Source organism: Chinchilla lanigera, unplaced genomic scaffold (assembly GCF_000276665.1).
Source record: "Chinchilla lanigera isolate Chin_1 unplaced genomic scaffold, ChiLan1.0 scaffold00033, whole genome shotgun sequence".
Classification (NCBI taxonomy): Eukaryota; Metazoa; Chordata; class Mammalia; order Rodentia; family Chinchillidae; genus Chinchilla; species Chinchilla lanigera.
The window spans coordinates 8,969,270-8,997,058 of record NW_004955434.1 but is presented as its reverse complement, the minus strand read 5'-3'; the positions used below and the strand labels follow the sequence as shown (position 1 = coordinate 8,997,058).

Here is a 27,789-nt window from a genome sequence, read left to right as displayed (position 1 = left end):
ATCACGATGTTTAGAGAAACCAAATGAAAGATGTGAGAATTTTTAAAAAATCGTTTTCTATACCGTATTTAGAACACACCAAACTTCAAATCTAATTCTTTAAAGCTCATGAGAACATTTTCATTTTTAGACAGTAAGAAGTTCATAATCAACTTTTATTCCTCTTTGTATACCCATTTACACAGTAAGCAAATATCTATTAAATGAATCTGCTTCTCAGAGGACCAATGAAACAGGATATACATGTCAATTACAAATGAGAATGGATGCATAAGATTTAAGGTTCTTATTAAAATATGTATGACACAATGGTAAAATGTAACCATATATAAGCACCATTTCTGTCCCACATCAATTTAAGAACTAAAATACACAACTTACTTTGAGAACAGTAAACTGACATGTTTTCTCTGAAAATACTTAGGATCATCCAACCTAAACCTATGACCATTCTCTTCATACTATAAGAAATGTACTTATTAAGCCGGGTGTGGTGTTCTCTCAGCACTCCGAGAGGTTGAGGCAGTAAGATAAAAAGTTCAAGCCTAAACCTAGAAACTTAATGAGACCCTGGCTCAAAATAAAACACAGGCATGTTCTTTGGATTGCATGTTAATTCACTTTTACGGTAATAATGTGAATGTTGGTCTGAAAGAAGAAAGCCTGATTGTCCAAAAGAGAAGTTACAGCAGGTTGTGAGTTCATGAGGCAAACATGGAAAAAGCCCCCGAATGGTATAAATGGAAGAGAATGCTGCCCATTTATCTATCTTAGATTAATAATTTTAAACCAGTATCATCCACTACCATTGACAGAATGACAAAGAGTTAAGAGAATAAATGGAGTGATAACTATTTGTTTTTTTAAAAAGTACTTTATTAGAAGATTTTATCAAGTGAAACAAGAATCGCTGTTGAATACTCTGATGTCAAAGATGTTTCATTAATCAGTTTGGACATTCCATGGTTTAATTTGTTCAGGGAAAATTGTCCAGCCTGAAATAATGAGTTATCTCTTTGTTCAGTATACTCTTCTTTATTATTAAGAAACAGAAAAGAGGGTATTTGTTTTGGAAGGTGTTAGTTCTCGGTACTGAAGAGGACATTTTCAGAATGAAGAGAAGAAAAAGGATCTTGGCTGTTCTTAGTTCTGAAGTACTGTTAGTTATGTAAAAGTCATTTAAGTGCAAATTATGGCAACAGCCAGTGGTTCCCAGAACAGATACAATCATACTTTCATACACTCAAAATACAGAACATTTCCTGCTCAAAGTAAAAAAATATATATAGTTAAATTTCTAAGAACTGTTCTTCAGTAATCTGTTTAAAAAACAATGCAAACCCCTTCAGGAATAGTTCATTCAGTTTGTCCATACTTCTCTCATCAGTCTTTAGCCATTAGTAGCTCTAACGTAAGGCAAAATGAAAGGTAAAAACAATTCGGACGATTACAGGCCAAGTCATGGGGAAAAGTGAAACTGGAGTGAAATTGAAAATAATAGTTCAAATAACATTTCTGTGAGACTGGAGATCTTTTTGTGTGTAACTCTATTCTCTCCATCTGCTACGCAGGGAAAACAAGCACATGCTCCACAACAGCGGGGTGGGGTGGGGTGGTGGGTATCTATGACCAGAACATCTGGTTAAAATTTTTTTAAAAATCCAATCTGATGAATACTACTGTATAAATTTAGTTGAACGTTTTATTATAGACTATGTATCAAAAGCACAAAAGATTTTATTCTGAAAACAGGGAAGATTGTGATGTTACAGAAGTATGACTCAATAATTCCAGTCCATTTCTATTAGTATTAAGTGCCTAATCACCTCAGTTAACACAAGGTGCAAAAGAAGCCAAAGTCACAGTTCTCAGCCCCATATGGGTCCCTCAGTTTGGTTTCCTCAACTGAGATACATATTCCCAATCCCAGTTAGCCATCTTCCAAATGTTTGCTACTAGTCTCAAAGGGTACTAAGTCAAAGACTACCTATACCCAAACACAATCAAAGCTCAAGTTCCTGTGCATTCATCTTCAAATAATAAGGATAGCATAGTTAGCACTGTCATCTGTTTCTAAATAAAATGAATTATCAAATATCCTGATTTTTTAAAAGTAAATTATATAGGAAGTAGTAATGCTCAGAAGCATTCTATGGTAACAGCTGAAAAAGGAACAACAAATGTAGTAAAAGCCATCATCACCATATGAAGGATTACCGGATAGAAATAAGTAGCTGCAGCTCAAGGCAGTCAGCTCTATAGGATGTCTCATGTCTTTCACAAAAGCCTTTTAGGAAAAAAAAAGCTACATTAGAGTGAAACAAACAATAATCATAATTTTAAAAATCATATCATTCTTCCTGTTTGTTCTTATAGGCCATTAGTATTCTTTTAAAACTTACTCCCTGAGCGATCCCAGACTATGTTAAGAAATGAGTGAGCTTGAAGTTTATCTTAATTAAAAAAAAAAAAAACCACAACATAATACATAAGCCCATCATTTTTTGTATCACTACAAGCCTTAATTAAAAAGTCAACAAGATAAAAATCAACTTCTAAAGAACAGTTTAGTGAGTATTTTGGGGATAAATGTAATGTCTTTAAATCACATTTATATTACAGTCAAGAATTTAACTGATGGTGCCGAAAATACAAATGTAATATTTTAAAAGGAAAGATTTTTAAAAATTTGTGCCACCCAGCTTGTTTAGTAAAGCAGATTACCAACTACTGATTTATTGCTTTTAATGAAACACCAGATTTGACAGTTAAATTATCGGTGGGATAAAAGTATATTTTTAATTATTTTTGTAGAGGACATGTACATATCCATATAAAAAGAGACTGTGTAGCAGATGCCTACTAGAATCAACCAGTTCTTGTAAACATTGCATTTGTGCAGATTTTCATAACTTTGATTTCAAAATTGAGAACAATTAAAGGCAAAATTAGTAGCCAAAGGGGAGGTGGGGGGAGTCCAATTTGACTTCCTCCAACATGTGGTACCACTCCTCCCTTCAGAAAAAAACAAAAGACCTAGCAGCACATAAAAACAAGTTACAAAATGTTTCAGTACTCCATTTTCTCTCCCATCAAAAACAAACAAAAATAAAGTGCAGCACCCATAAAAGTGTCAAGAAAATAGCCAAGTTCTTCCTTTCTGGTAACAAAATAGCACTTGGCCTCAGCAGTCTTAACCAAATTATACAGTGTCCATCATTTTGGGCTCATCATCTTCTTTATGTACCACTGAATTTAAACTGCAGAGAGCTGTAGCTGTATTGATAGAATACTGAAGATAATCTGGATTCTGGGGGAGGGAAAAAAAGGTGGGGGAAAAAGAACACATGGTAACCAGTTTTATGTCAGTACATACAATTACATACTCGGTCTCATTCCCTATTTCTCTGCAGTTCTGCAGAACAGGAATGAAGATGAACTTGGGAGTGAGACTTGGACCAAAACCCAAGAAAATAAAGAATAGCACGTTATCACTTAATCCAAAGAAACATGATAAAGACAGAGCGATACACATGAACAGAAATGTAACACCACTCTTTTATCCTTTTGAAAAAATTATAATTTTAATTATTTAATCCATACAAAGGTACATTATTCTTCTGTGTAGCTAACTGATAAATAATAAATATGACTTTAAGCCTCCAACGTACTTTGAAGGTTACTAATTATAACAGTAAATACTAAAAATGCAAAACGTGAATAAAAAAAGTCCATTTAATGAGTAAAACAAACTTGAATGAGAAATCCTTAATCTTTTGAGAGGCACTTAGGCTCACATTTTTTGAACCCAAGAATAAAAGAAAAGAACAGGATTTATTTTTAAACAGAAGGAAAACTCAAATGTCATATATGCTCATTTCAAAAACCAGGAACAAAAAACACAAACTTTTGTTCAATAAATGCAGAAATAAAACCATTATTTGTTAAAGTACCAGGGATAAGGACATAAGCCTTTAAGACCCAAGACCTAACAAATTCTTCCCCAAGAATTCAATTTTGTCTACTCAAGTTAGTCTCAATATAGGCCAGCTATTTACACTTCCACTATTGTGTCAACTTGTTTCACTTATTTCTATTTAAGAAGTACCAATGTGGAAAAAGAACACAAAGGAGACAGTCCAAATAGGACAGCTGTCTTAAACTTTAACATCCCACACAGAGGCAGGGTTTTCAAAAAGTCCTCCTGACAAAGTACATTTACTGCTTTCTTTAGTAAAAGCCCAAAACTTAGCCAGAATGTGGATTATTACCAAGCAGGCCTTTGGGAAAGGAGTGGCACCAATAAACTGCTTAGGGTCTGGGTCACGCATATGGGCCTCAGTTCTAGTTCTGCCTTTACTTAGTATGGCAATCCTCAAAAGCAAAAAATCCTTCAAATTGAATAAAATTTAGAGCTAGTCTATAGAATAAACCTAAAGTAACTGTTAACTATATCAAAGAGACCTTGGTTTAGTCTTCTCAAAACTGAGGATAATAACAGTCTTTGGCTTATTTCACAAGGCTGCTGTCAATTACAAAAAAAGAACAGCAAAAATATTGTTCAAATTTAAGATTTATAAAAAAGTGAACATTCTTGTTACATTATCCCATTTTTCAAAAAGCAGTATTAAGTCCTTTTCAGACAATCTAGGCCAAATTCCAAAGCCCTTCTCTATTAAAGTCTCGGTTCTAGTTTTCCATGACAGAATTTTGAGTATTAAGAGCTGGTTGAGAAGATTCTCCATAGCTTATTCACTTTCCTAAGAACTGTAAGACACTATTAATGGAGACACTTGAACAAAAAGCAATCAAAATCCCTAACCTGACACTTAAAATTCTACTGACTGCTTCCTACTCCCACCTAATAACATTCTCAACACTTGTTCCAGCAATGTCCCAGTGACCAGTTCTCCCTAAAAGCATGTGACTGCCTTGTCCTATTTTTAGTATCTGATTCAACAATCTGTGACGTTAATGAATGAGAAGTGCAGTAGGACATTCAGGATTAGAATGTTAGTTCATATCACTTGTTGTGTTTACTTAATGCAACCTCCATTAACTTTCACTCATCTATAAAACTGGATGCAAATGAACCACAGAACGGAGATGATTAAAAATATGAAATGATGCAAAAACATGAAAGTGTCTCACAACCTATATATTGATACACAAATAAGACATTATTATTATGATTAAATTTTCTTCCAAATCTCTAAACTGACACCTTGGCTTCTCTGTAGTTTCTCAACTTATCCGTTAGCCCCCATTAAATAAGTCTGAACAAGCTGGATAATGTCAACAATTCAAGTGTCAAAATTTTATGAGGTACCACCCACGTCCATCCACCCCCTCCATGGCTACAATGCAGGCTTAGCAGCTGATATCAATTGCTATTGATATATATTTAACAAGAACTTACTTCTTTCAAGCCAGAAGAAGTTTTTTGATGGTATAGGCTATTAACAATATTTTAATGTATATATTTTCCCTTTTATACTAAGAATTAATAATATTCTTCAGGTCTCTATTTGCTACGCATTTTATGACAGTTTGATTTTTATATGTTGGATTTTTTTTCTTTTTCAGCTTTTTGAGACAGTCTTGCTATGTGGCCCAGGCTGGCCTCAAACTTATGGCACTCCTGTCTCAGCCTCCAAATGGTGGAATTATAGCCTGTGCCAGCATGCCTGGCCTATACATTAGGTTTGACAGTGATTTAAATCATGAAACTCCCTTGAAAACACTTGTCTGTGTGCTTTCTCAGGAACTGAAGTGAAATTATCATTGTACTTAAATAATGTTAAGAGATAATCTGTGACAACAGTATTCCTTACATGTCTAAGGGGGAGCGTTATTAATCACTTAAAAAAATCACAGGATAATTATTTTCATCCTTGAAAAATAAACATTTCTGACTGTTGAATAAGTCCACTGCTTTCCTAAAATACATGTTAACTAGAATGGTAAAATTATGACATATGGTCAAGATATTAAAAATCTCAATTTTTACCACGTTATAAAGTCGAAAAGTAAGTGTATGAGTCACCTAACACTGAGTGAGACTTTCTACCTCACAGTGTGGGGCACAGATAAACGGACTAAAGTTGGTCTAAAAATCTTATAGCCAGGAAATAAGAGATGACTGAAAATGAGAGATCCATTATACTATTACTATTACTACTAAAATGGAAATGGGCAGGAACTCTAAAAATAACGTAAAGCACAGTACTTCACACAATGAGATGTTCTTTAAGAGCCATCTTGACAAGTCTGAGGTGTCAGCAGGTAACCCTCAAGAATGTTTAGGTACCATCTTTTCCACATTAAAAGGAGATAGAATTTAGTGTCTCAGAGGTAGAAGACATTCAATGCCAAAATATGGCATGAAACAGAACTAAGGGTCATTATTTACTTATTTAGGTTTTCTTTTGCAACAAGGTCTGGCTATGTAGTTCAGGTCACCCTCGAACTCACTATGTAGCCCAGGCTGGCCTCGAGCTCACAGCAATCCTCCCGCCTCAACCTCCCAAGTGCTGGGATTATAGGCATGTGCCACCATGCCCGGCAAGGGTTATCTTTCCAGGTGAGAACATTTTAAATGGTCAAGCACATGACATATGAGTAGTGCAAAAGAATAAAATGTAGGTGAATAAATTTATAAAATACATACTTATTTTTCCAACTTACCTGTGGTAAGGTTTCTAACAAACCTATAGATCCAACACCAGAATGGGGAACATGATTCTGAACTGTCATCGGCTGAAAACTTTGTGACTGAGAATAAAGTCTTACTCTTGACTTAAAAGCTTCAAGTTCATTTTTGAATGCTTCAAAATAACCTTCTTCCTCTGCCTAGAACACACAAAAAAATCAAAGAGTATGTGAATTTTGGGTGTGTGTGTGTGTGTACACACATACTAGGGATTATCGCCAAAGCCTGACGCTAGGCTAGTGCTCTACCACTGAGCTACATCCCCAGTCCTTTTTTTTTTAAAGACAAGTCTCACTAAGTAGCTCAGGGTACTCTGGAACTTTCTGCCTCAGCCTCTCAAGTAGCTGGGATTATATGCATGTGCTACAAGGCCCAGCTCAAAGACTGTTTTTTGAATTTTTTGTCTTTTTGAGACAAGGTCTTGCTATGCAGTTCAGGATGGCTTTGAGCTCACTTTGTAGCCCAAGCTGGTCCTGAACTTGCAATGATCCTCCTGCCTCAGCCTCCTGATGATAGCCATGTGCCACCACGCCTGGCTCAAAGACTGTTTCTGAAGACTTCTAGATCACACACTAAGTTCTAAAAAGCATGTAACAATGATGGAGGAAGTAAAAGCAAGGTGAATAGCCTAAATGTATGTAGAAACCACCAGGGTCTCCATTAGGCTCATGAAACTATTTAATTTATAAGAACATAATAATTGATTTGCTCCATTTCTTTTTGCTTTAGCAGAGTAAAATAAGCTAATAAGAAACATTCATGCATAGCTGTAGAAAGCAAATCTCCTTTACATAACGTATGATCAAAATATATGGTGAATGGTTACATTTTAAAATTTATCACAGTAGAAGACACATTGCTACTAACACTTTCCTGCCAGCTTGACCCACCAGTGACAGATGCTCAATTATCCTGCTGGGCAGCTTGTACCACTGGAGGTACAAATAGACCTACTCACTTTTATTGTCTTTTTCACTAATAAAATTAAGAAAAAGCTGTCTGACGGGACAGGTGTGTATGTACCACTGGTAGTTCAATCCACCCAGCAGAGACATATGCATTACAGCCCCATCATGAACATGTTAAATCTCCCTCAGAACTCTCCCTCGTAGTCCTCCTCCTTGCTTTAAGTACACTTACCTCATCGTTCTTGCCACTTTATGAAGCACTACTAGAAGTTCTGTTTCATGTCTTTTAAGACATGTGATCCATGCTACTTTTGGCTCTTTCCCAAAGTCAAAATGACCATGAAAAGTAAGCACTGTGAACTGATTCAGGACACTGAGGCAGTGAACAAAAAAAAAAAGACTTCTGGAACTACTTCACAAAGTGGCAAGAATGATGGGGTAAGTGTTTGAAGTAAAGAGAATATTTTGAGGGAAATTAAAGCTAATGTTTTTTTCCCTGTAATAAATTTTAAATTTTTAAAAATATTCACCATATTCTTCAGTCACCCCATGTATTTCCCTTGTTTTATCTGGATCCTTTTAATAGAATCTGACCTGCCCCTCCACCCCTTAAAAAAAAAAAAAAAAATCCTCATTTAACCTCTCACATTCTTTTATCCTCTTATCCAAATAACCAAGGAATATCCTTATAAAAGGTTTTAAATTAATGAGGGAGGGCACTAATTTCTAGTAATTCTGACCTTATATTTTCCATTTATAAATGCTATAAAAACCAAGTAAAATTCAACATTCAACTTTATTATGGGAGTAAAGAAGATAAAGAATCTATGTGTACATAGGTTGAATCTGACAATATATACTATTAGAAATTAAAACCAAGTAGTTTTTAAGGTAACTAAAATAAGCTCATTACATGCTACTATTAACACCTTTTCTTTTTAAAAAATTCTATTTTCTAAGGCCACGCATGGTGCTGTGTGCCAGTAGCTGTGGCCCCAGGAGACTGAAAAAGGAGATCACTTGAGCACAGGAATTTGAGGGAGACAATACAGAGAGCCTGTGTCTTCAAAAAGAAGTATTAAAACTGTTTTCTAAAATAAAAACTAGTGAGGACAGTGGCATACGTTTTTCATTTCTGTAAATCTCTAATGTCTGACTTTACAGCAGACAGATGGATTCTCACATCTGCTTCAGCATCAATTTCTGTTGTTCACTCACGAGAGAATGAAAATAAAAATAAATGACATCTTAGTATTATGAATATAGTAATGACAGAAATCCTCTTTAAAGAGTTTCTGAAGACTCTCAGAGCTTGTAGGATTACATGTTAACAACCTATCTTCTAAGGTATATACCTAAAAGAATTTTTGCATGTTAGGTATGCACTTGCTTACAATTTACTAGAAGGTTTTTCAAAGTGGTTTTCTAGTATATACCCCCCCAATGGCAATGAATTCAACTGTTTATTGCTCCATTTCCTGAGCAACTTTTAAGTTGTAACTAATAAATGTGAAATGGTAATCTTCCTAGACGTATCTATTTTTCTTTAATGTGGCCAACATTATCTTGTTTATATAAACATGTATCACTTTTTTCTAACACAGCATAAGGTTTTCCTTAGATTAAAAATGTTCCATAAATACATGTCTGTATACAATAAGTAAATACCAAAATAATAAAACCCGTAATTTTACAAATTATTTTACTAAGTGTTGAATTTTTATAGTTTCCTATGTTTTCATTATAGAAATCTCATTTATTAAAGTATGAATTTTATACATGGAGGATCTTGTAACTGAACTTTGCTCAACATTATATCCTCAGCATTTGAGACAGCTTTACTTTGCATTAGTACCAAGTTTCCCACATTTATTTGAGTGGGTCTCAATTTCATACACATGCCTCTTTTATAACTTCTTTATCTCTCAGCATAAAGTTAGCAAAACTAAATTTTCTCAATCCTAGAAATTCCACAGAATTGAGTCTGTCCCATTAGGTGGCTTTTCTTAACGTGTATAAAACAAAAGAGACCTCAGCTTAGGCCTAACTTTCCCTTTTAATGTCAAATAACTACTTACTTTGGCTTTCTGGAAAAATAAACGAAAACACCCTCTTGGATCCACATTACAATTTTTGGCCATTTCCATAATAAATTGCATTACAACAGCTTGATGTGCTACTTGTTCCATTAGAGCCCCTTTCTGAAAGTAAAAACCGATCAAGTTATAAGAAATACCTTTAGAAATGTATTTAATTGATATACCAATTTAAATTTTAATTTTTTAGGGTATTTTGATTTCAGTTTATTTAATTTTAAGTCAAATAATATATGGACATATATATAGTATATTTTATTTTTTTGAGGACCAAGGAAACTACCCAATTGTCTCAATTTAAGATTGTAATTTCTATTTGGCTTTCTCATACATGACTTTGTAATTATTTAAGAAAGAAAAAGGATCCTAGTAAATGGGAGCAAGAGTAATTGGGAGATAGCAGAGAAAGCATGTAGTTTCTATGTGGTAACTGAAACAACTAAAAAAAATTCCCACATTAAACTCAATAAGGTCTGAAAACAAAAATTCGTATTTCTTTCTGCTGACCTTCCTGCTTTCATTTAAAGTAAACACTTTTTAAAAAAATACCATGAAAGTAAGAAATCAGAATGCTACTTAGGCTCCCAAAAACTCAAGGGTCACATAATACCTGTTCAGCTTCTAGGTGAAAACACCATAAAATAAGATATTTAGCAGTTTCTTCACATACAAGGTATGGATGGTCAGACAAAAATCTCTGACTGTCATCCCATCGACTCAACATACCTGTAAAAAAAGAAATCATAAATGTTAAATATTTTCTGTCTTCCTGTGAGGGAAGAAATGGCATCTTAAAAATGACTCTTTAAAGATAACTCATATTATTACAACAATATATTATGGTAAAGGGCAAACGAAGAGGGATAATGCTCTTTAAAGCAATATCCAATAGTCTGAAAATAGCTTCCAAAATTCACAGAAAGTTTTCTTTCAGATATGGGAAAATGTTGACACCAATTCTGGAAAATTAAGTCAGTATTATGAAAGTAAATATACTTGGAATCATTTTAGTAATGCTGGACATTTATTTGTTGCTGTTAATATGCATAGTAAACAACATTTTAAAATCTTAGTTAAGCATACTGGAAAATGCTGACATTTTGTTTCAAGATGTCAAACAAATCCAAATACTACTTAAGGTATACCTCTGTCTTAAAATTAGTAAGAAATCTGGTTAAAGTCAGTATGACCAACTAATCATGGAACTGTGAAAGTGCTGCATTTTAAAAATTATCTCTTTTTATGTTGCCCAGGCCTATCTTGAATTCATGAGTTCAAATGATCCTTCGGCCTCCTGAGTGGCTGAGACTACAGATATGCAGCACCACATGGGCAACGTTTGCACCTTTAACCTTGTCCAGTCAGCTTTATATTGGATAAACTACATTGGCAGCTTTAGAATCTTTAGATTTACCCAAGGAAGTTTGGGTGTTACAAAGAAATGTCCATACGTCTTTTTCAGTAACTTAGCAGTAACTCCTTCCTCTAGAACCAAAATACTTCTCTATCTGTATTAAATTCCACATCAGAACACAGAAATAAAACTGAAGACAAATGCTTACTGAGAATATACAGGTGGCAACACAGGACAATTGGTTGAAAATGCATGATCAACTTGTCCTTCCTTACAAAAAAGGCATGAAAGGTTTTACCATTTTCTTATAACACATATTAAGTTTCATAAATTTTTTTCCCCAGCATTTTGATGCAATGAAGGTATTTCCTCAGCATTTTCATGCAACGATTAGGTTATTTAAGATTCTGAGAAACGAATGATTAAGTTGCTTAAAACTACTATGGAGTCCTTAAAGTAAGAGCTAAGCTAATGGAAACATAATCATTTCTTATACCAGAAGCCACAAAATAAATCCTAGGAAGCAGCTTTGCCTTAGTTCTCTTGCACTTCTGAAGAGGTAGTATTTCCAGCTCTACCTCTACAGTGCATTGCTTCTTCAGCTTCTCCGTGGCTGCACTAGGACGCACTGATTACTAAAATCCTATCTATTTTGGTTCTTTAGCACAAAAGATGATACAGAAGGGTTAGTAACGCTTGCAGGGACCACGAGGAAGAAGTCATTACATATTAAAGATTTTTAATTACCTATGTAATAGCAGAGATAATATTCACACTTGAGATTGAACACAGATATTTTGTACCTAAGAAATATCTGTTATCACTTGATTTAAAAAATAAGACACTGAATTAGTATGAAACTGAAAAGTTACACATAATCCTTATACACCTTTGTGGAAAGGGTATACGATGACAAAAATACTTAAAAGGATCCACAGGTTAGTGGAATAAAAAATACCTGAAATTACTGACGTTTGTTTGGAATTTGTATACAAAAAAGGAGAGCAATGACAATGGCTAGGAAAACAGACTACAGAGCTAAAATGCACAGGTGTGAATATTAGCTTCACCATTTATTCCCTTAGACAAGTCCCTTTATATGCCTACATTTCCTGAGGTATACAAGAGGGCTAAAAATACTGCCTAATACAAAATGTTTGTGATGATTAAATGATACCAATTCATATAAAGCACTTAGAACAGTGCCTGACACATAGTAAACACTTAACAAGTAGTATTAATAGAGAATAATTTACTCATTTAACAAGTATTCATTAAGCTAATCCTTTGGGTAAGGATAGTGCAGTTTAAACTTGCTAACCATTTTCTTTGAAAGCTTGAAATACTTTGCTTTGACAAATTAAAATATTTTAATTATATTTTAATCCATTTATTTCCTTGGTGAACATCTAAATCTCCATTCATCTATCAACTCTCAATATTCTGCACTTGAGAGCTGGGCATGGTGTTGCACACTTGTAATCCCAGTACTCAGGAGGCTGAGGCAGGAGGACCACTATAAGTTCCAAGGCCCACCTGGGATATATAGTTCAAGGCCAACCTGAACTACAAAGTGAGGCCCTGTCTCAAAAAATAAAACAAAACAAAAATTTCCGCATTTGACTCCTAAATTGGTGTGTGTGTGTGATTACCTTTCTGCATTATACCTACAGAATGATACATTTTAACACCTTAAGCTACATTATTCATCTTAATTTCTCTATATGCTAAAATTCTCCTGAGTAGGTTTGTAAATTCCTTGAGGAAAGATGTATGACGTTTTTAAAAATATTTCCTGAGCCCCATATTTTCTGTTTCCAACCTAATTACTACCACTAGACAACTATTTCTACCTGTATGCCTAAACTTATCTTGTTTGAAAATCAAACCCATTTTCTCTCCATTCTGCATGCTTCCTGGCTTCTGTGTTGCCCAATCAAGCATTCTAGAAATTCTTTTGACATCAAACTGATCACCAAGTTCAGTGCTTATGTTACAAGAATCTGTAAATATGATGAAGTCACAGTAATAAACTTTTTAACGTGAACTCCAAGAGTTTTTAGAATTCTTAATATTTTCAGATTATAAAAATGAAGTATATTTATAATGAACAATTTTAAAAAGTTCAAAAAATGAAAATCACCTGCAATTCTACTTTAAGAGATAATTATTAGCAATATGTATCTCCTTCCCGGCTTATTTTTAAATTATGTGTAAATAAATAAAAGTAAAATATCATACTTTTAAAGTTCAATTCAGTTCATATTCTATTCAGTAGTACTTTATAATTGAATGCTTTTTCAAATATAGGCTATTATGATTTTTTAAACCAATACACATTAAAAGAAGGTTATAAATATTCATCTTCAGTATAATGAAAACGATTGTATCAATAGTTTTTATGCAAATGCTTATAGCTTTTGATAAAATTTCCAGTGACAACACACTACACACAGATTCAAAAATGCTGAATCACAGCTAACTATGGCTATAAGGGACAATGATGTGCTGTGAAGCAAAAGATGACCGACAAAGCATCTCCAACGATCACAAAGTGATGTTACGGATGCAAATAACCATATAGAACTGTTTTGTGAACTTTAGGTGAAAGCAGACTGTGTATCTAAATTAGTATTTTATATTTATAAAATGTGAATCAACTAAATTAATAAATTAAATGCAAATGCAGGAAAAACTTAGATTTCAATGCTTCATAGTACTTTACCATAACAACTGTACCATTTACCATTAGAAAGTAAACTCCATCTAATTACAAGAGTAAAAACAACACAAGAAAGGTAGTCAACAAACAGGATAAGGGAAAGTTAGGAAGAACCCTAAGGAATATAAGTACGTGTAAGACCACAGGAAAGCCCCTATAACCCCACTCAGACCCACATACTCTACCTATCTTTCAACAGTTTGACATCCAATCCAAGTTTGGAAAATCTTCATTTGGAAATTTAATTAAAGCTGTTATTCCAGAGGTGTTTAAAGGAGTGTATCATAGTCACCATCAGGGCAAATACTATTTTCCTTTACTACAGTAAGTATACACCACCAAAAGCATTCACTTTCACTGACTTGCCTCAGTCCTCTATCCACTCTGCCATAACTTAGTCAATGGGAGATTTTGATGATCTCATCATCCCACATGACTGTAAGTTGACCCACTCTGCTGATAGAACATGGTGAACAAGAAGTGGCAAGTACCCCAGATGCCTTGGTTAAGATACAGCATGCCAGAGAATGGAAAATAAAACACATGAAAATTTTGGGAGCCTACTACCTTAGTAACATTTCTGTGGATCCAATGTGCTGCAGCAAGTAGGATATCTCCTCCAAAGTGGAAAGTCAATGTGCATTTCCACTAAGAAACAGGCACAATGTGAATCTGGGAGTGGCTATCAAGTCTGGTTGGGTTTGAACACAGCAAGGCTCTGGTTAGTATTACAAGATGAAGTACTGGAAGATCACAATATGCAAGGGCAAAACAATTGCTTATTATCACCTATGGACATCAAGTCAGCCTTTCCCTCAGCTACCCCATTAAATCCACAATAGTTTCATAAACGAAAGGGCCATGGTGGCACAGGCTTGAGATTATGCACAGATTCAATAGAATGAACTACCCTCATGAAAAATATTTTAGTATCACAATCCAATAAGGCCAACGAATAGCAGAAACCAATGCCAAAACCTCAATATGGCACCATACACTGGAGATCCAACCACTGAGAAGCAGTTGAATATCTTGGTCCCATTTCATCTTGAAGGGATCAATAATTCCTTATTTGAACAAGCCCATTCTGTATCTGGAATTGCCCTCTTTCCTTACTATGTTTATAGCAGTAGTATATCAGTGGTCTTAATGAATTACTCACCAAACCTCATTATTTTTTATCTCATTTTTCAGCAAAAGAAATGAAGACTATAGGCTCATGAAATTCACTGGTCTTACAAACATTACTACTCAGAAATAGCAGGTTTTACAGAATGGTGAAAAGTTTATTAAAGAGTACAGGTACATTACAACATCTTATGAGGTTAGAATATTTCCCCCCATAGAACTGCTTTTGACCAAAGAACTCAGTTCACAACAAAACTGAGGATGTTTCTCATCTAACTTCCCTGAGTCCAAAGCAACTTGCCAAGAAAATGCCAGCTGAGAAAAAAATCACCTTGAGGGATGCCATTCTACCACATGCATCATGTGCTCTGAAAGAACAACCAGTAAACATACATGTATTTTCCTACAGCGGAACACATGAACCTAGAAAGTAAGAGCTGTAAGTGGGGACGGCAACTCATATAACACAACTAAAACCCACCTGCAAAATTACTGCCTTTTATCTTTGATCAAACTTCTGTTTTTTAAAAAAACTTTAGTATCTCTTGAAAGGAGGACTACTTGTTTTTTCTAATTATAAAGAATACCACAATGATAGTCTATAGGAATGTAAAGTTTGTCTATGTTTATTTCTTCAGATACTATCCTGGAATTAAATAGATAGTTGTCTTTTTAAAAATAAGTAGGAAAATATGAATGTTAGAGAAGTTGCACAAAGGGGAAAAAATTGGAAGTACTACCCATTGTCTTTAGAAAATACAAGCACAACTGAAATTTTATGTTTTGGAAGGAAAAGTCAATAGAAAAAGATTTCAAATGCCATTTAAAATGTTCATGAACACAGTACAAATAAAAACCATAAAGACAGGTGTAGTGGTGCATGCCTGTAATCCCAGCACTCAGAAGGCTGAGGCAGGAGGATCCTTACCAAGTTTGAGGACAACCTGGGCTACAAAATGAATTCAAAGCTGGCCAGAACTACATAGCAAGACCCTGTTTCAAATAAACACACTTACCAAGTTAACCTATTACTTGGGATCCAAAAAATATGCTTTAAACCTGAACTCCTAGCATTTCCCAGAACCATTTTCACTTGAGCAGTCTCAGACTGCTTATAATTCTCAGAACACCATACTGTTCCCTAACTTTACATGTCTTCATACTATGGCCACTGCCTTATCTACATGGAAAATACCTACCTTTTCCTCACAGAAATAAGGTATTACCTTGTCTCAGAAGGCTTTCGTGCTCCTCCCCCAAGAGAAAATAATTTCTCAGTTCTTTTCATATATACTTCTATTACTAAATTTACAGAGTAATATAGTTCAAGGCCCTGCTCATATTACATGCATCATATCCAAAACCTTAAAAAAAATAAAAGCAGCTAATCTCTTAACCACAAAATAGCAGGTATCAAGAAAGCAAAGAACTGAAAGAAAAAAAGCAAAGAGGGGTTGAGAAGTAGGAAGACTGTCTTAGAGGGTTAGTATTAACAGATTAAATTTTGCTTCTCTTTCAATCTATTTTCTTATTACCCAAAACAGGTCTAATACAAGATCTATACAACTCTATCAGTAGTAACAACACACCTGGAGTTTGTCATGTACCTTCTTTGGACTCCCAATTTACGATTCCATTTTTTGGACCAATACACATGATACCAAACATTACAAAGAAGGAAATTCAAGTAGCAGACTCACCAAAATGTCTGATTTTTTGCTCATGTTTCTGCATGAATGATTCTGATTTATCTTCATCTTCTGTTTCTTTTCTTTTATCTTGATTAATAAAACTCTGAAAATTTTAGAAATTAAAATAAGACTTTGTACTCTATTTGAATTTTCTTTCTCAGATACTGAATGCCTATCAGTTCTGCCTAGAGGCAACCTAAATGTGGTCTAGTATTATTATATTACATCACTGTTAAACCTTTCATTTAAAAAATTGGAATTTTTTTCATTTAGGAGTTCACTAGCTTTGACTAAAACATGATATATGTTGAAGATTTTAGATTTGTCTTATTATATAGAGACTCTTTGCATGCATACTTTATAACTGCATTATTCAATTTTTTTTTTTTTTTTTTTTTTTTTTTTTTTGGTTTTCTCCGGTACCGGGAACGGAGCTCACGACCTTGCGCTTGCCAGGCAGGCACTTTGCCGCTGAGCTAAATCCCCAGCCCCTTCAATTTCTATAAGTATTTGCAATGCTAGTCAAATTTTTAGATCTCTTCCTGGAAATAAATTCAAAAATTCAAAACATATAAAGAGTAAAGTATACCACTATAAATTCTTTCAGAAGAGATAAACCAAAATAAGACCTGGGTTGCATTTCTAATTATTTTTTCTCAAGAGAGGCTAAACAGTTTGATTCCTGAAATCGAGTACAAATTTCTATTAAAAAACTGCTTATTTTCAGTTAAACAAGTCATAAAACAGACTAACAATGAAGTTTTTATCTAGCCTAACTGGCAAGATAAACAACTCCTTAGAACATTCTGTGATCAGCTTATACCCTGCTATCATCAATGCCAAAATGAAAAGTATAAACCAGCTCTCTGCCATTTACAATCAGGAAGCAACAAAAGTTCACACATTTCAAAATAAAAGTGTTTTTTCCTTTACATATATTCTGCATTTAGAAAAACAGACCAGAGGATCAATGGAGCAGACAGGAAGAAACAGCCACAACCACAAACACACTCAGCCACCTAATCTTTGACAAAAGAGCCAAATAAACTCACTGTAAGAAAGATAGCCTCTTTAATAAATGGTGCTGGAAAAATTGGCTTGCCACCTGCCAAAGACTGAAAATAGACCCATTTTTGGATTGGGTCTTTGAATTTTGGGGGGCTTATGTTTTTTAATTCTTTGTATGTTCTAGATAGAAGTCTATCACTGTGCACCAAACTCAAGTCAAAATGGATCACAGATCTCAATACTAAAACAGAAACACTAAATCTACTGGACAAGAAAGTAGGTAAAAATCTTGAAGACATACGGGTAGGCAGACAGTTCATGAACAAAAACCAAACCACACCCGAAATACTTCGAAGAATCAACAACTGGGATCTCATCCTCCTGAAAAGTTTCTGCACATCTAAAGAAAACACCAGCAGAGTAAAAAGAAAACCCACAAACTTGGAAAAAATTTTAGCTGACTGTCCCTCGGACGAAAGTCTTCTATCTAAAACATATAAAGAATTAAAAAACATAAGCCCCCCCCAAATTCAAAGACCCAATCCAAAAATGGGCAGCTAAGATGAATACACACTTCTCAGATAACTACAAATGGCAAATAAACACATGAGAAAATGTTCAACATCATTAGTCATTCAAGAAATGCAAATTAAAACAACACTGAAATTTCATCTCACCCCAGTAAGAATGGTTAGCATTATCAAATCAACCAATAACAAATGCTGGTGAGGCTGTGGAGAAATAGGAACCCTTCTCCACTGCTGGTGGGAATGCAGACTGGTGAAACCACTGTGGAAATCAGTTTGGAGATTCCTCAGCAAACGAGGTCTAGAGGTCTCATTCAACTCAGCTATTCCCCTTCTGGGCATTTTCCCAGAAGATCTGAAAACATCGTATCACAGCGATACATGCGCACCCATGTTTACAGCAGCACAATTTGTAACTGCTAAATCATGGAAGCAACCCAAATGTCCACCCACTGAGGAATGGATAAAAAAATTATGGTACTTTTATATAATGGAGTATTACTCAGCTCTAAAGAAAGATAAACTCGAGGCTTTTACAGGTAAATAAGTCACAACTAGAGACCATACTCATAAGTGAAACCAACCAGACCTCGTGTAAGCAATGTATTGTCTCACTAGTGCAAGAATCTGAAAGAGTGAATAAAAATTAGGTATGATAGACATTGTGAAATGAAAGGAAACTGCTCAAAAGTAAAGAGCAACTGCAATGAGGGAAAAGAAAAGAAAGGGGGAAATTATGTATGTATGTATATACAGGATAGTTAATATACTGTACTACTGACTTCTATTGCTTTACTGAAAGAAACAGATAATGATTACTTATTTGATCAATCTTGCATATCTCTATTTGTTTTCCTGAGAAACCACTTTGAAGATATCAATACATAATACAACAACCATTGTTAATTTCCTACCACTTTGTCTGTAATTCAATATTGCTTGTATTGTTCTTATGCTATTTTGTAAAGGGATGTCTGTTTGTTAATGTTTTCCTTCTTTTATTTTTAAAATAAATTTTAAAAAAAAGCAATGTATAACAGAAACACAAATCAAGTCACAAACGAAAGTATTCTGTTTAGCCATGTTACAAAACCCAGAGAGAGATGAAGTTAATAATCTATGTTAAATGTAACATATCCAACATATCATTTCAACATGAAATCAACCCACACAAAAACAATACAGTATTTTAATTTTATAGTACTGAGGCATTGAAATATGGTGTGTATTTTCACTTACAGCACATCTTAATTTGGACTAGCCACATTTTATAGCACATGTGTCCAGTGGCCCTGGAGTTGGACCTCACAGATCTAGACCAGTTCTCACAAGTCTCAAACTCCCAGACAAAACCAATGTAGAATTCTGAGGAAATGTTTGGAATATAAAGATGGTCCTAATTAATTTGTAGGCTACGTTAGAAATTAAGTTTAAAGAAACAAACGCAAGAACAAAATGAAAACATTTTCTTTGTGATCACTGTGTTAATAGACATTAACTTTACAAAATAAACATTGCTTTGACCATTTCCTCTTGGAAGGAGAAATTATTTTGATTAATTTTGGAGTCTAAATGCAAAGTAGAACTAAAGTAACACTTCAGACAGACTGAGAACAACACATACACACAGAATTAGATAAGGAATGATCCTGTTGTGGGGGACAAAAATTCATATCAATTAGTACAGGTATAGAGAAAGTCTAGGGAGATACTGTTAAAGGTTATTTCTGGGAAATGAAACTAAAGGTAAAGGGACCCTTCCAATTTCTATGTTACTTATTTATTTTAAAACAAGCATGTTACACTATTAAAATTTTTTTCTCAAAAAAGAAGGTACTAATAGGGCTAGGGGTGATAAACATGCCCCTTATGTGTTACTGACTCCTACAACAGAACCACAGATGGGCCAGAGTTCTCAAATAGGTGAGAGTGGATGCTAGGAGGGCAGAAACAAGTAGGTCATAGGATGAAAAGTCTGGATAATAACAGTTAATGATAAAGTGAATGTGGACTTAGACAAGAATGAGTAGTTTATCCCCCAAATCTGAGGGTTATGTTTGGTACAACAAAAGGAAGTATACCTTTACAAATTTGTAGAAAATGACTGGATTTTATTGTTCCAAGAGGCTACAAACCGAAGACTTAAATACTTTATTTTTTAATCTCAAATTACATTACCTTGAGCGAATATTATGCAAGTGTATCTGTTAGATTTTATATGTAAGATTTGCACATCTCAAAATGTTAGCTAAAAATTTAAAAGCAAGCAAGAATTGGGAATAGGAAAAGTATAGAGGAATGAAAATGGCAGAAGGATGACAGCCTGTACTACATGAGACTCATTTGTTTACTTGATGTATACTGAAACTTTCTATATTAAAAAGACTAAAAAAAGGTCCAAATTCATTCTATACGGTATGTCCACAGTTAATTAAGGAAAATATTAACATCTGAAGGCCTATCTTTCTCTGTATAAATATAGTACCATCACCCCTGACCTGGGAACACTAATAGTAACTAATATACAAAATCCACTCCGAGAATTGTTTCTTAGACATTTTGACAAAGTGGAAAAAAATTTTGAAAATATGTGTACCCATCAGTATGTTCACACTTAGTTGTAACTGTTTCTCTAATATAAGGATTAATGTAGTTACTATTCTTCAATATACAATCATTTTATTCTATACTAAAAACACTAGCTCATAAATTTATTAGGTTTCATTTTTCTCCCTTTTATATGCATTTCAGAATCAATCTCTAGAAACTGTTTTCAAATGGAAAACAAAGGTCTAAACCTTGAGTAGTTTGAGAAACAGGTAATTTTAAAAGCTCAGCCAGGCCAATGATGTGCATTATTAACATCTATTATCCCCATTAAAAATGGACATCATTCTATAGACATCATTTACATTATTTTTTTTTTTTTTTTTTGGTTTTTCTCTGGTACCGGGAACCGAACTCACGACCTTGTGCATGCCAGGCAGGCACTTTTGCCGCTGAGCTAAATCCCCAGCCCCATCATTTACATTATTAAAGGAGTCTTAATAGAGGACTTCATACCTTTCTTCTCATTCATACCTTTCTTCTCATTTGTTTTTTTCTGAGGGGGGTCTCGCTATGTCTTTCAGGTTGGCCTTGCACTCACTTACCTAGCCTATGCTGGCCTGGAACTCATGGCCATCCTCTTCCCTCAGCCTCTGGAGTGCTGGGATTACAGGTGTGTGCCTCCATGCCCGGTATTCATACCTTTCTTTACTTTACCTAGTCTTTCAATCTCAGCCAGGAACTTCTTAGTTCAGAGTTAAAAAAGGTACAGCATTTAAGTTATTTAAATGTTATTCTGAAGCAGCCTGCAAATTTTACCTGTTGTTTTTAGCTCTGTCAGTATGGTCCGTATCTTTGTGATACCTATCCCTACCTATCCTTTTCCCCCTTCTGTTTACCTTCCTCTCAGTCTTTGTCCTTAACTGTGCCATCTTTTCAATTTTCACTCTTGTTGGATTTCAGAACACTAGACTGCTGGTGCAGATTGCTCTGTGCCTGTGCTCAACATCCCTTCTTCATACTGAATCTAGTTATAGGAATTTAGTATTTTTAAATGTTTTACATTGACTTTAAATGTTTTACAAAGTCTTGTTTATTAACATGCAATAAAAGCTTAGAAATTTTAGTTTTTATTCCTTAGTTGGTAAATATGGTTAACTATAGGATATATTTACTGCCTCTAGTGAACGTCTCTTATATGATGACTAATTCGTGAGTAATGTGTGCTCTGTAAGTTTGTCTAAAAGTGCAGTGTTTTCAAAGAAACTGTAGAGAACAAAAAGTCAAGCAACTTCATAACTACATTATACTAATCAAGCAGCTGAGCAGTTGAGAACTGCTGACCAAGAATCAGTCCAATTAGTACATTTTTTACTATAATCTGTACCCACTGAAGACATTTATTATCATATACAACAGTTCTGTGGTAGGCCATTATTTTCCTTTTCATTTTTTTGACCTTTTAAAAACACTTAAGCTTGTACATGATCTTGAGTTTTGCTATCCTTTTAAAAGGATATGTAAAACATTTACATATCATCCTTTTAAAAGGAAATGTAAAACATTTAAAGTCTCTACAGTTTCTTTTAAACACTTTAAGGGATACTTTGATTCTAAATATGATAAAGGAATCAGATTTAATCTGTCACTATGTTATCAAGTCATTCTACTTGTCAGTTGTTTCATTTATAAAATAAGGTGGCTGAATACACGAAACTCTGAAACAGTGACCACCAAAGCATGGGGTACAAAATATGAGATGTGGGAAAAAAGATTTTGTAACTTTGATTTAGGTATTTTCTCATCCTCATAAAGTTCTCAATCCTTAGAAGCATTTTGTGAATGCTTTTTTATATGTCTGTTCAGCAGTACATATGTATAAAACAAATATTTGAGACCGGTTAAATTAAAACTATCTGTGAGGGCTGCAAGTGTAGCTCAAGGGTAGAGGGCTTGCCTAACATGCACAAGGCCCTGGTTTAATCTACAACAGTGCAAAACAACAACAACAACTGCCCTTAGTCTGGAGCTTTAGGTTATCAACTTTCAAACTTTTTGGTTATACTTTAAGAAACACACTGTATATTGTGGCCTAACACACACATACATATGTAAAACAAGCCTTTTACCACACAATGCTGACCTCTCTACATAGAATACATGCTGATCTTTTGTACTGTATCCTAGCTAAGAAATAAAAATGCTGCTTGGAATGCACCAAATTGTTTTCCCAACTTAAAACTGCTATGACTCCGGATTGTGAAGAGCAGTTCTTCTATCCCCTTTGTACCCTTTAAGCAATAAATACTGACTTTACTATACATTTTAAACCCATTTCTTCAGATGCAAACATAATACAACTTATATGCTCTTGTGAAACAAAATATTATTTTAAAAAAAATTACTAATTTAGCAAAAGTACTATACTATTTAAGAGCAGGAGAATCTAAATTATTTCTAGAAATTCCTTTCATCTCCAATGCTTATAACATTACATCTAGAGTATTGTCGTGGTTTAGCAAATCCATACGATAAAGACTTTTATTTAATAAATCTCATAATTACACATGCATGTTACAAAACTGATAGCAAGATGATACCATTGCAACATCAGAAATGTCTCACAACATCTGAGCTTCACCATGTAGCAGGCTCCATGCTAACACATTTTTAAGACATTATCTTATTTAATCTTCACACCTACCCTACACAGTTGAAGACACCAAGGCTCAGAGATGCTAACTGACTTGACCAAGGTCACCAAGCCATCATGTGACAGAGCTGAGATGTGCCTTGAATCCACACTGCAGTGTGCCACATTCTATGCTGCAGCCATATATTTGCACTAAGAACCACCCAAATGAGACCTTACCGAGGATAGTTTTCTACAACAAGCACTTTTTATAAACTGTCAAAATTGAATACTATGTATAGGACTCTGCTGCTTTGCCATCAAATATGTACAGATACGTATCTTTTCTTCTTTTTATATGGCCCAATAAAAGATCATACCTTATTAAAAACATCCTTGCTAATGACATCCACATTCCAGAGACACATCCTCTCTCTTTGTACTAGAGCTTCTTCCTTCTGTCGCCATTCTTCTTCCCGCTGCCTCAGTTCCGACACTGCTGTTTGTGCTTTGGCATATTCCTGATCCAAGGACTCAGAGTTATGCAGTGCTAAACTACCAAGTTTCTGTTGAGCCTCAGCAAGATTCCATTTGCATGCCACAGAGCTCTTCACAAACTCTGTCTGCTTTTGGCAAGCCAGCTCAATTTCATGGCTATACATCTGGATGAAAAAACAATACTCATTAAGAAATGAAGAAGGCAACAAATATGTTTTTGTAGCACAGATCAGTTTCTTTTTTCAGTACTGGGGACTGACTTAGGACCTTTGAACTAAACTACATCTCCAGTCCCTCCAGGGTCTTGCTAAATTGCGCAGGCTGGGCTGGGACTTATTACCCACCTGCCTCAGCCTCCCAGAGTGCTGGGACCAACTTTTATTTTTATATGAAGAATCTGTGTACATTTTTGGTACACAGTGTATATCCTGTTTTTCTGTCTACAGTTACATTTTTATAACTTTATTTCATCAAGGACACCTAAAGCTTCTTTGATAATCTACATTCTTCCCCGAACAACTAATAACAATACAAAGCCTGGCGACTATCACAGTGATTGGCATTTAGTCATCTTCCTTCACTATATTTCAATTTGTCAATGTTGTCTCTAGGTAACTCCTATCTCTGTTCCAGATTCTGGCATCCCGTAAGCTTTTTCTTATCCATTTTCTCCTCAGCCACGTAATGCATACTTCTACAGTGGAGGTTTTCACATAATATTGCATACTGTGGTACTTATTTGTTTTCTCCTTTTTTTGGTACCAGGAATCAAACTCACGACCTCACACTTGCCAGGCAGGCACTGTGCCACTGAGCTATATCCCCAGCTCTTTACTTGTTTTCTTATCAGCTTTTTTTTTTCTTTGTGGTATTGGAGATTGAACCCAGAGCCTGCTCAATGAACTACACTTCTTGCCTCTTTTGTTTTTTATTTTGAGGTAGGGTCTCCCTAAATTACTAAATGGCCATTATACCCAGCTGACTATCAAATTCTTGAAGGGCTAGAATTCAATAAATGTTCCACGAATAAATCTCTACTTCCTCAACAGAATGGTTGTGGTAAAGAATTGTGAGGCAAGTAGCAAACAAGGCCCCTATGTCTTGGCCACATTTTCAGGCAAATTCGAAGTTTCTATTGGGGCAATCTGGACACTGCTGCCATCTGATACTTTATTTACTCAATCATTAGGTTCAGAGCCTAGTTAACTGTATGTTCCTAAATAACCAAGTAAAACATTTCTTTTTACTTTCTACTATCTTAGAATAGAGAAACTGTAGACTGACCATGTTTAAAAACTGGGCCAGGAAAAATAGAAAAATGAAGCTGTTAATTTATAAGACAGAGCTATACCAAAAAGGCAGTACGGCAAAGTGGAATATCATATATTTTAAAATTATGTGGGAACAAATACCTCCCAAAACAATCCTAACGATTTATTATATTTAAATTCTTTTCCACAGACTACCCAAACACCACCTGGGTAAACTATCCAATGTATTTTCAGTTGATTAAAAAAATATGAGGTTTTATTTTAATTTATGAACACATCAAAGTTTTAGAGGGGCATAATTATATATTAATGACATAAATTCTGAAAAGGAACTGTTAGCATTAAAATCTACAAATGTAACTTTACATCAAATAACAACCTGTCTTGACATCAGTTGGAGCTCAGAACCAACAATCACTATGTTACAATGTTTAGATTCTCTCATACTTGGTAAAAATTAAAACAAAGCTTAAATTTAAAAAAAGAAAAAGTATTTTTTAGCTGAGTGTGGAGGCACATGCCTATAACCCCAGCACTCTGAGAGGCTCAGGCAGGAGGACTGCAAGTTCCAACCTAACCTGAGCAATATAACAAGGCCTGCTTCAAAATAAACTTTTTTTTTTTTTTTTTTTAGATAAGGCTGGAAATGTAGTTCAGGGTGAAAGCCCCTGGGTTTAAACGCCAACTGATGAGATTAAATATTTTACTCTTTCCTAAGATTTCAACCCAAAAATGTAAGTCCTGAAGCCAGCAAGGCAAATAAGTTTGCAATAAGCTCATGAATTTAGAATTAGTAATTATTTTTCAAATTTTAACACCATTTAAAGGTAGTTTCAGCCAAATAAAGTTTTACAGCATTTTACAGAATGGACAGGGCAGTAGGTGGGAAAAAAAAAAAATACTGTTCTAGCTGATGTAAATTCTGGTTTTGATCCTGTCACTGAAAATGCTACATGGCCTCGGGAAAATTACTTTTTAATTATGGAGATGAGGCTATTCACTTCAAAAGTTCCTTTCACTCAAACAACTTTATGAGTGCACAAGTAAAAAATTAATATACTGACATTTTTAAGTTTGAGTTTCTCCTAGCTTACTTTTGTGATTCAATCACAATGCACAGAAATTTGAGATCTGTTCTTTTCCCATATCCTTCAAATTTGACAGTAGCAACTGCTATTCATACTTTCTTTGTAACGCAGTAGATATTCGTATTTTTTATATAAAGATGACACTAGCAATCCATAATTAGTGGGTGACTACTGACCCATCAACTCCTATTCTGCCTCTCTTTTCTAGTGACTGGCTGGCTGAGGTACAATCTGGTTATGAAATAGCATTTTTTTTTCCTCTGTAAACCCAGCTAACTCCGCTAGCTGGACATAAACTGGCAACCAACTTAAAACGCTCACCTTCATTAACATCTAGCAAAGATGAGTTTTGAGAGAAAACCTTCTATTAATTGTTACATTTTTATTAGGCCCCATTTTACACAAAAGCCTCACGGGCAGACACCTCGTCTGCGATCCTAAAGTATAATCCACAACACTCTCAAGTTAGGGTTAAAAGAAAAAAGAAATCAGGATAATGGGATGTGAGTACCTAAGCACCCTCTAGGAGAAAAATCCCAAGTAATCTATCACATTTTGCTAAGTTTCAGAGGCAGGAAAGCTTGGCTGAAAACCACAGGTAGCATCAGGACCCCGAGGGAGAAATACGAAAAAAATCGCAAGCGTGTGCCTTAATGACACGGAGCAAAACTGGAAACAAACCAGTAAGGGCAAGACGGAGGTGTACGCCAGCGCCGAGGGCCAAGCGCACGGACTGCTCCGCAGCCAGGACGCGCAGGGTGCGGGGCAACGCTACGGCACAGCCGCTGCCAGCTCCCAGGAGCTGCGCACGAGTGCGTCGCCGCCGTAACAGAAACGCACAAGAGGACAAAGGGTCAGCGTTACCCCGCGAGAGCCGCCCGCACCCGAGCGCTGCGGGAACGTCCGCCGAGCACGCGAAAGCATCACCCGAGGCGGAAGAAACAGCGTGTGCGGAGGCTGCGGTCGGACACAGGCCACCTTCCCTCCGCCCCGAACCTGTGCAAGAGGCGGGGTGGCGTCAGGCCTCGGGTCACGGGGCTGAGCGGGGCGCCGGGCGGGCAGAGGGGCGGCCGGGAGACGCGGGCCTCGGGGGCTCGGGCAGCAGCGCCCTCCGGCGGAACGCGAGCCCGTCTCACCTGCGCGTCACCGCCCGGCGGCGGCGGGCAGCGGGGAGAGGCGGGGGACACGTCCAGGTCACTCTCTTCCTCAGCCTCACCCTCCACTCGGGGGAGGCCCCAGGGTCCCGGCGGCGGCCACGGCTGCTCCATGTCCCGCTGGCCCTCGCCCTACAAACGCCACTGCCTAAGGACTTGAAGTGAACAAAACCCGCGGCACGAAGCCAGCCGCTCCAGCCGGCCGGGGCCGTTACCCAGAATCCCTCTGCTGGCCGCAACGCCGACGAACACCTCGCGCAGGCCTGGGTCGCGCCACCGGCAGTCGCCGGAAGAAGAAATAGTCGGCGTGGCGCGTCACTTCCGGTAGAGGCGTGGCCATGGGGGAGAGTCCTAGGGTTTGCGTTTTGGGGGTTGGGTCTGGACTTCTGTTTTAAATGCTGACTTTTAATGCTTTGAGCGCCGTCTCTGTAACATACTGGGGATGTGGGTGGT

At 35.9% G+C, this 27,789-nt stretch overlaps 1 protein-coding gene across 1 annotated transcript; it reads right to left on the bottom strand.

Moving 5' to 3' along the window:
• Nucleotides 1-137: 137 nt before the first annotated feature.
• Nucleotides 138-27,770, bottom strand: Cdc37l1 (cell division cycle 37-like 1). Its single transcript, XM_005388645.2, has 7 exons — nucleotides 27,319-27,770; nucleotides 23,706-23,987; nucleotides 16,621-16,714; nucleotides 10,327-10,442; nucleotides 9,699-9,821; nucleotides 6,688-6,852; nucleotides 138-3,310 (listed from the first exon to the last, which is right to left on the bottom strand). Exons 1-7 carry the CDS (start codon nucleotides 27,448-27,450, stop codon nucleotides 3,203-3,205), a joined length of 1,020 nt encoding a protein of 339 aa, XP_005388702.1. The 5' UTR covers nucleotides 27,451-27,770; the 3' UTR covers nucleotides 138-3,202.
• Nucleotides 27,771-27,789: the final 19 nt, after the last annotated feature.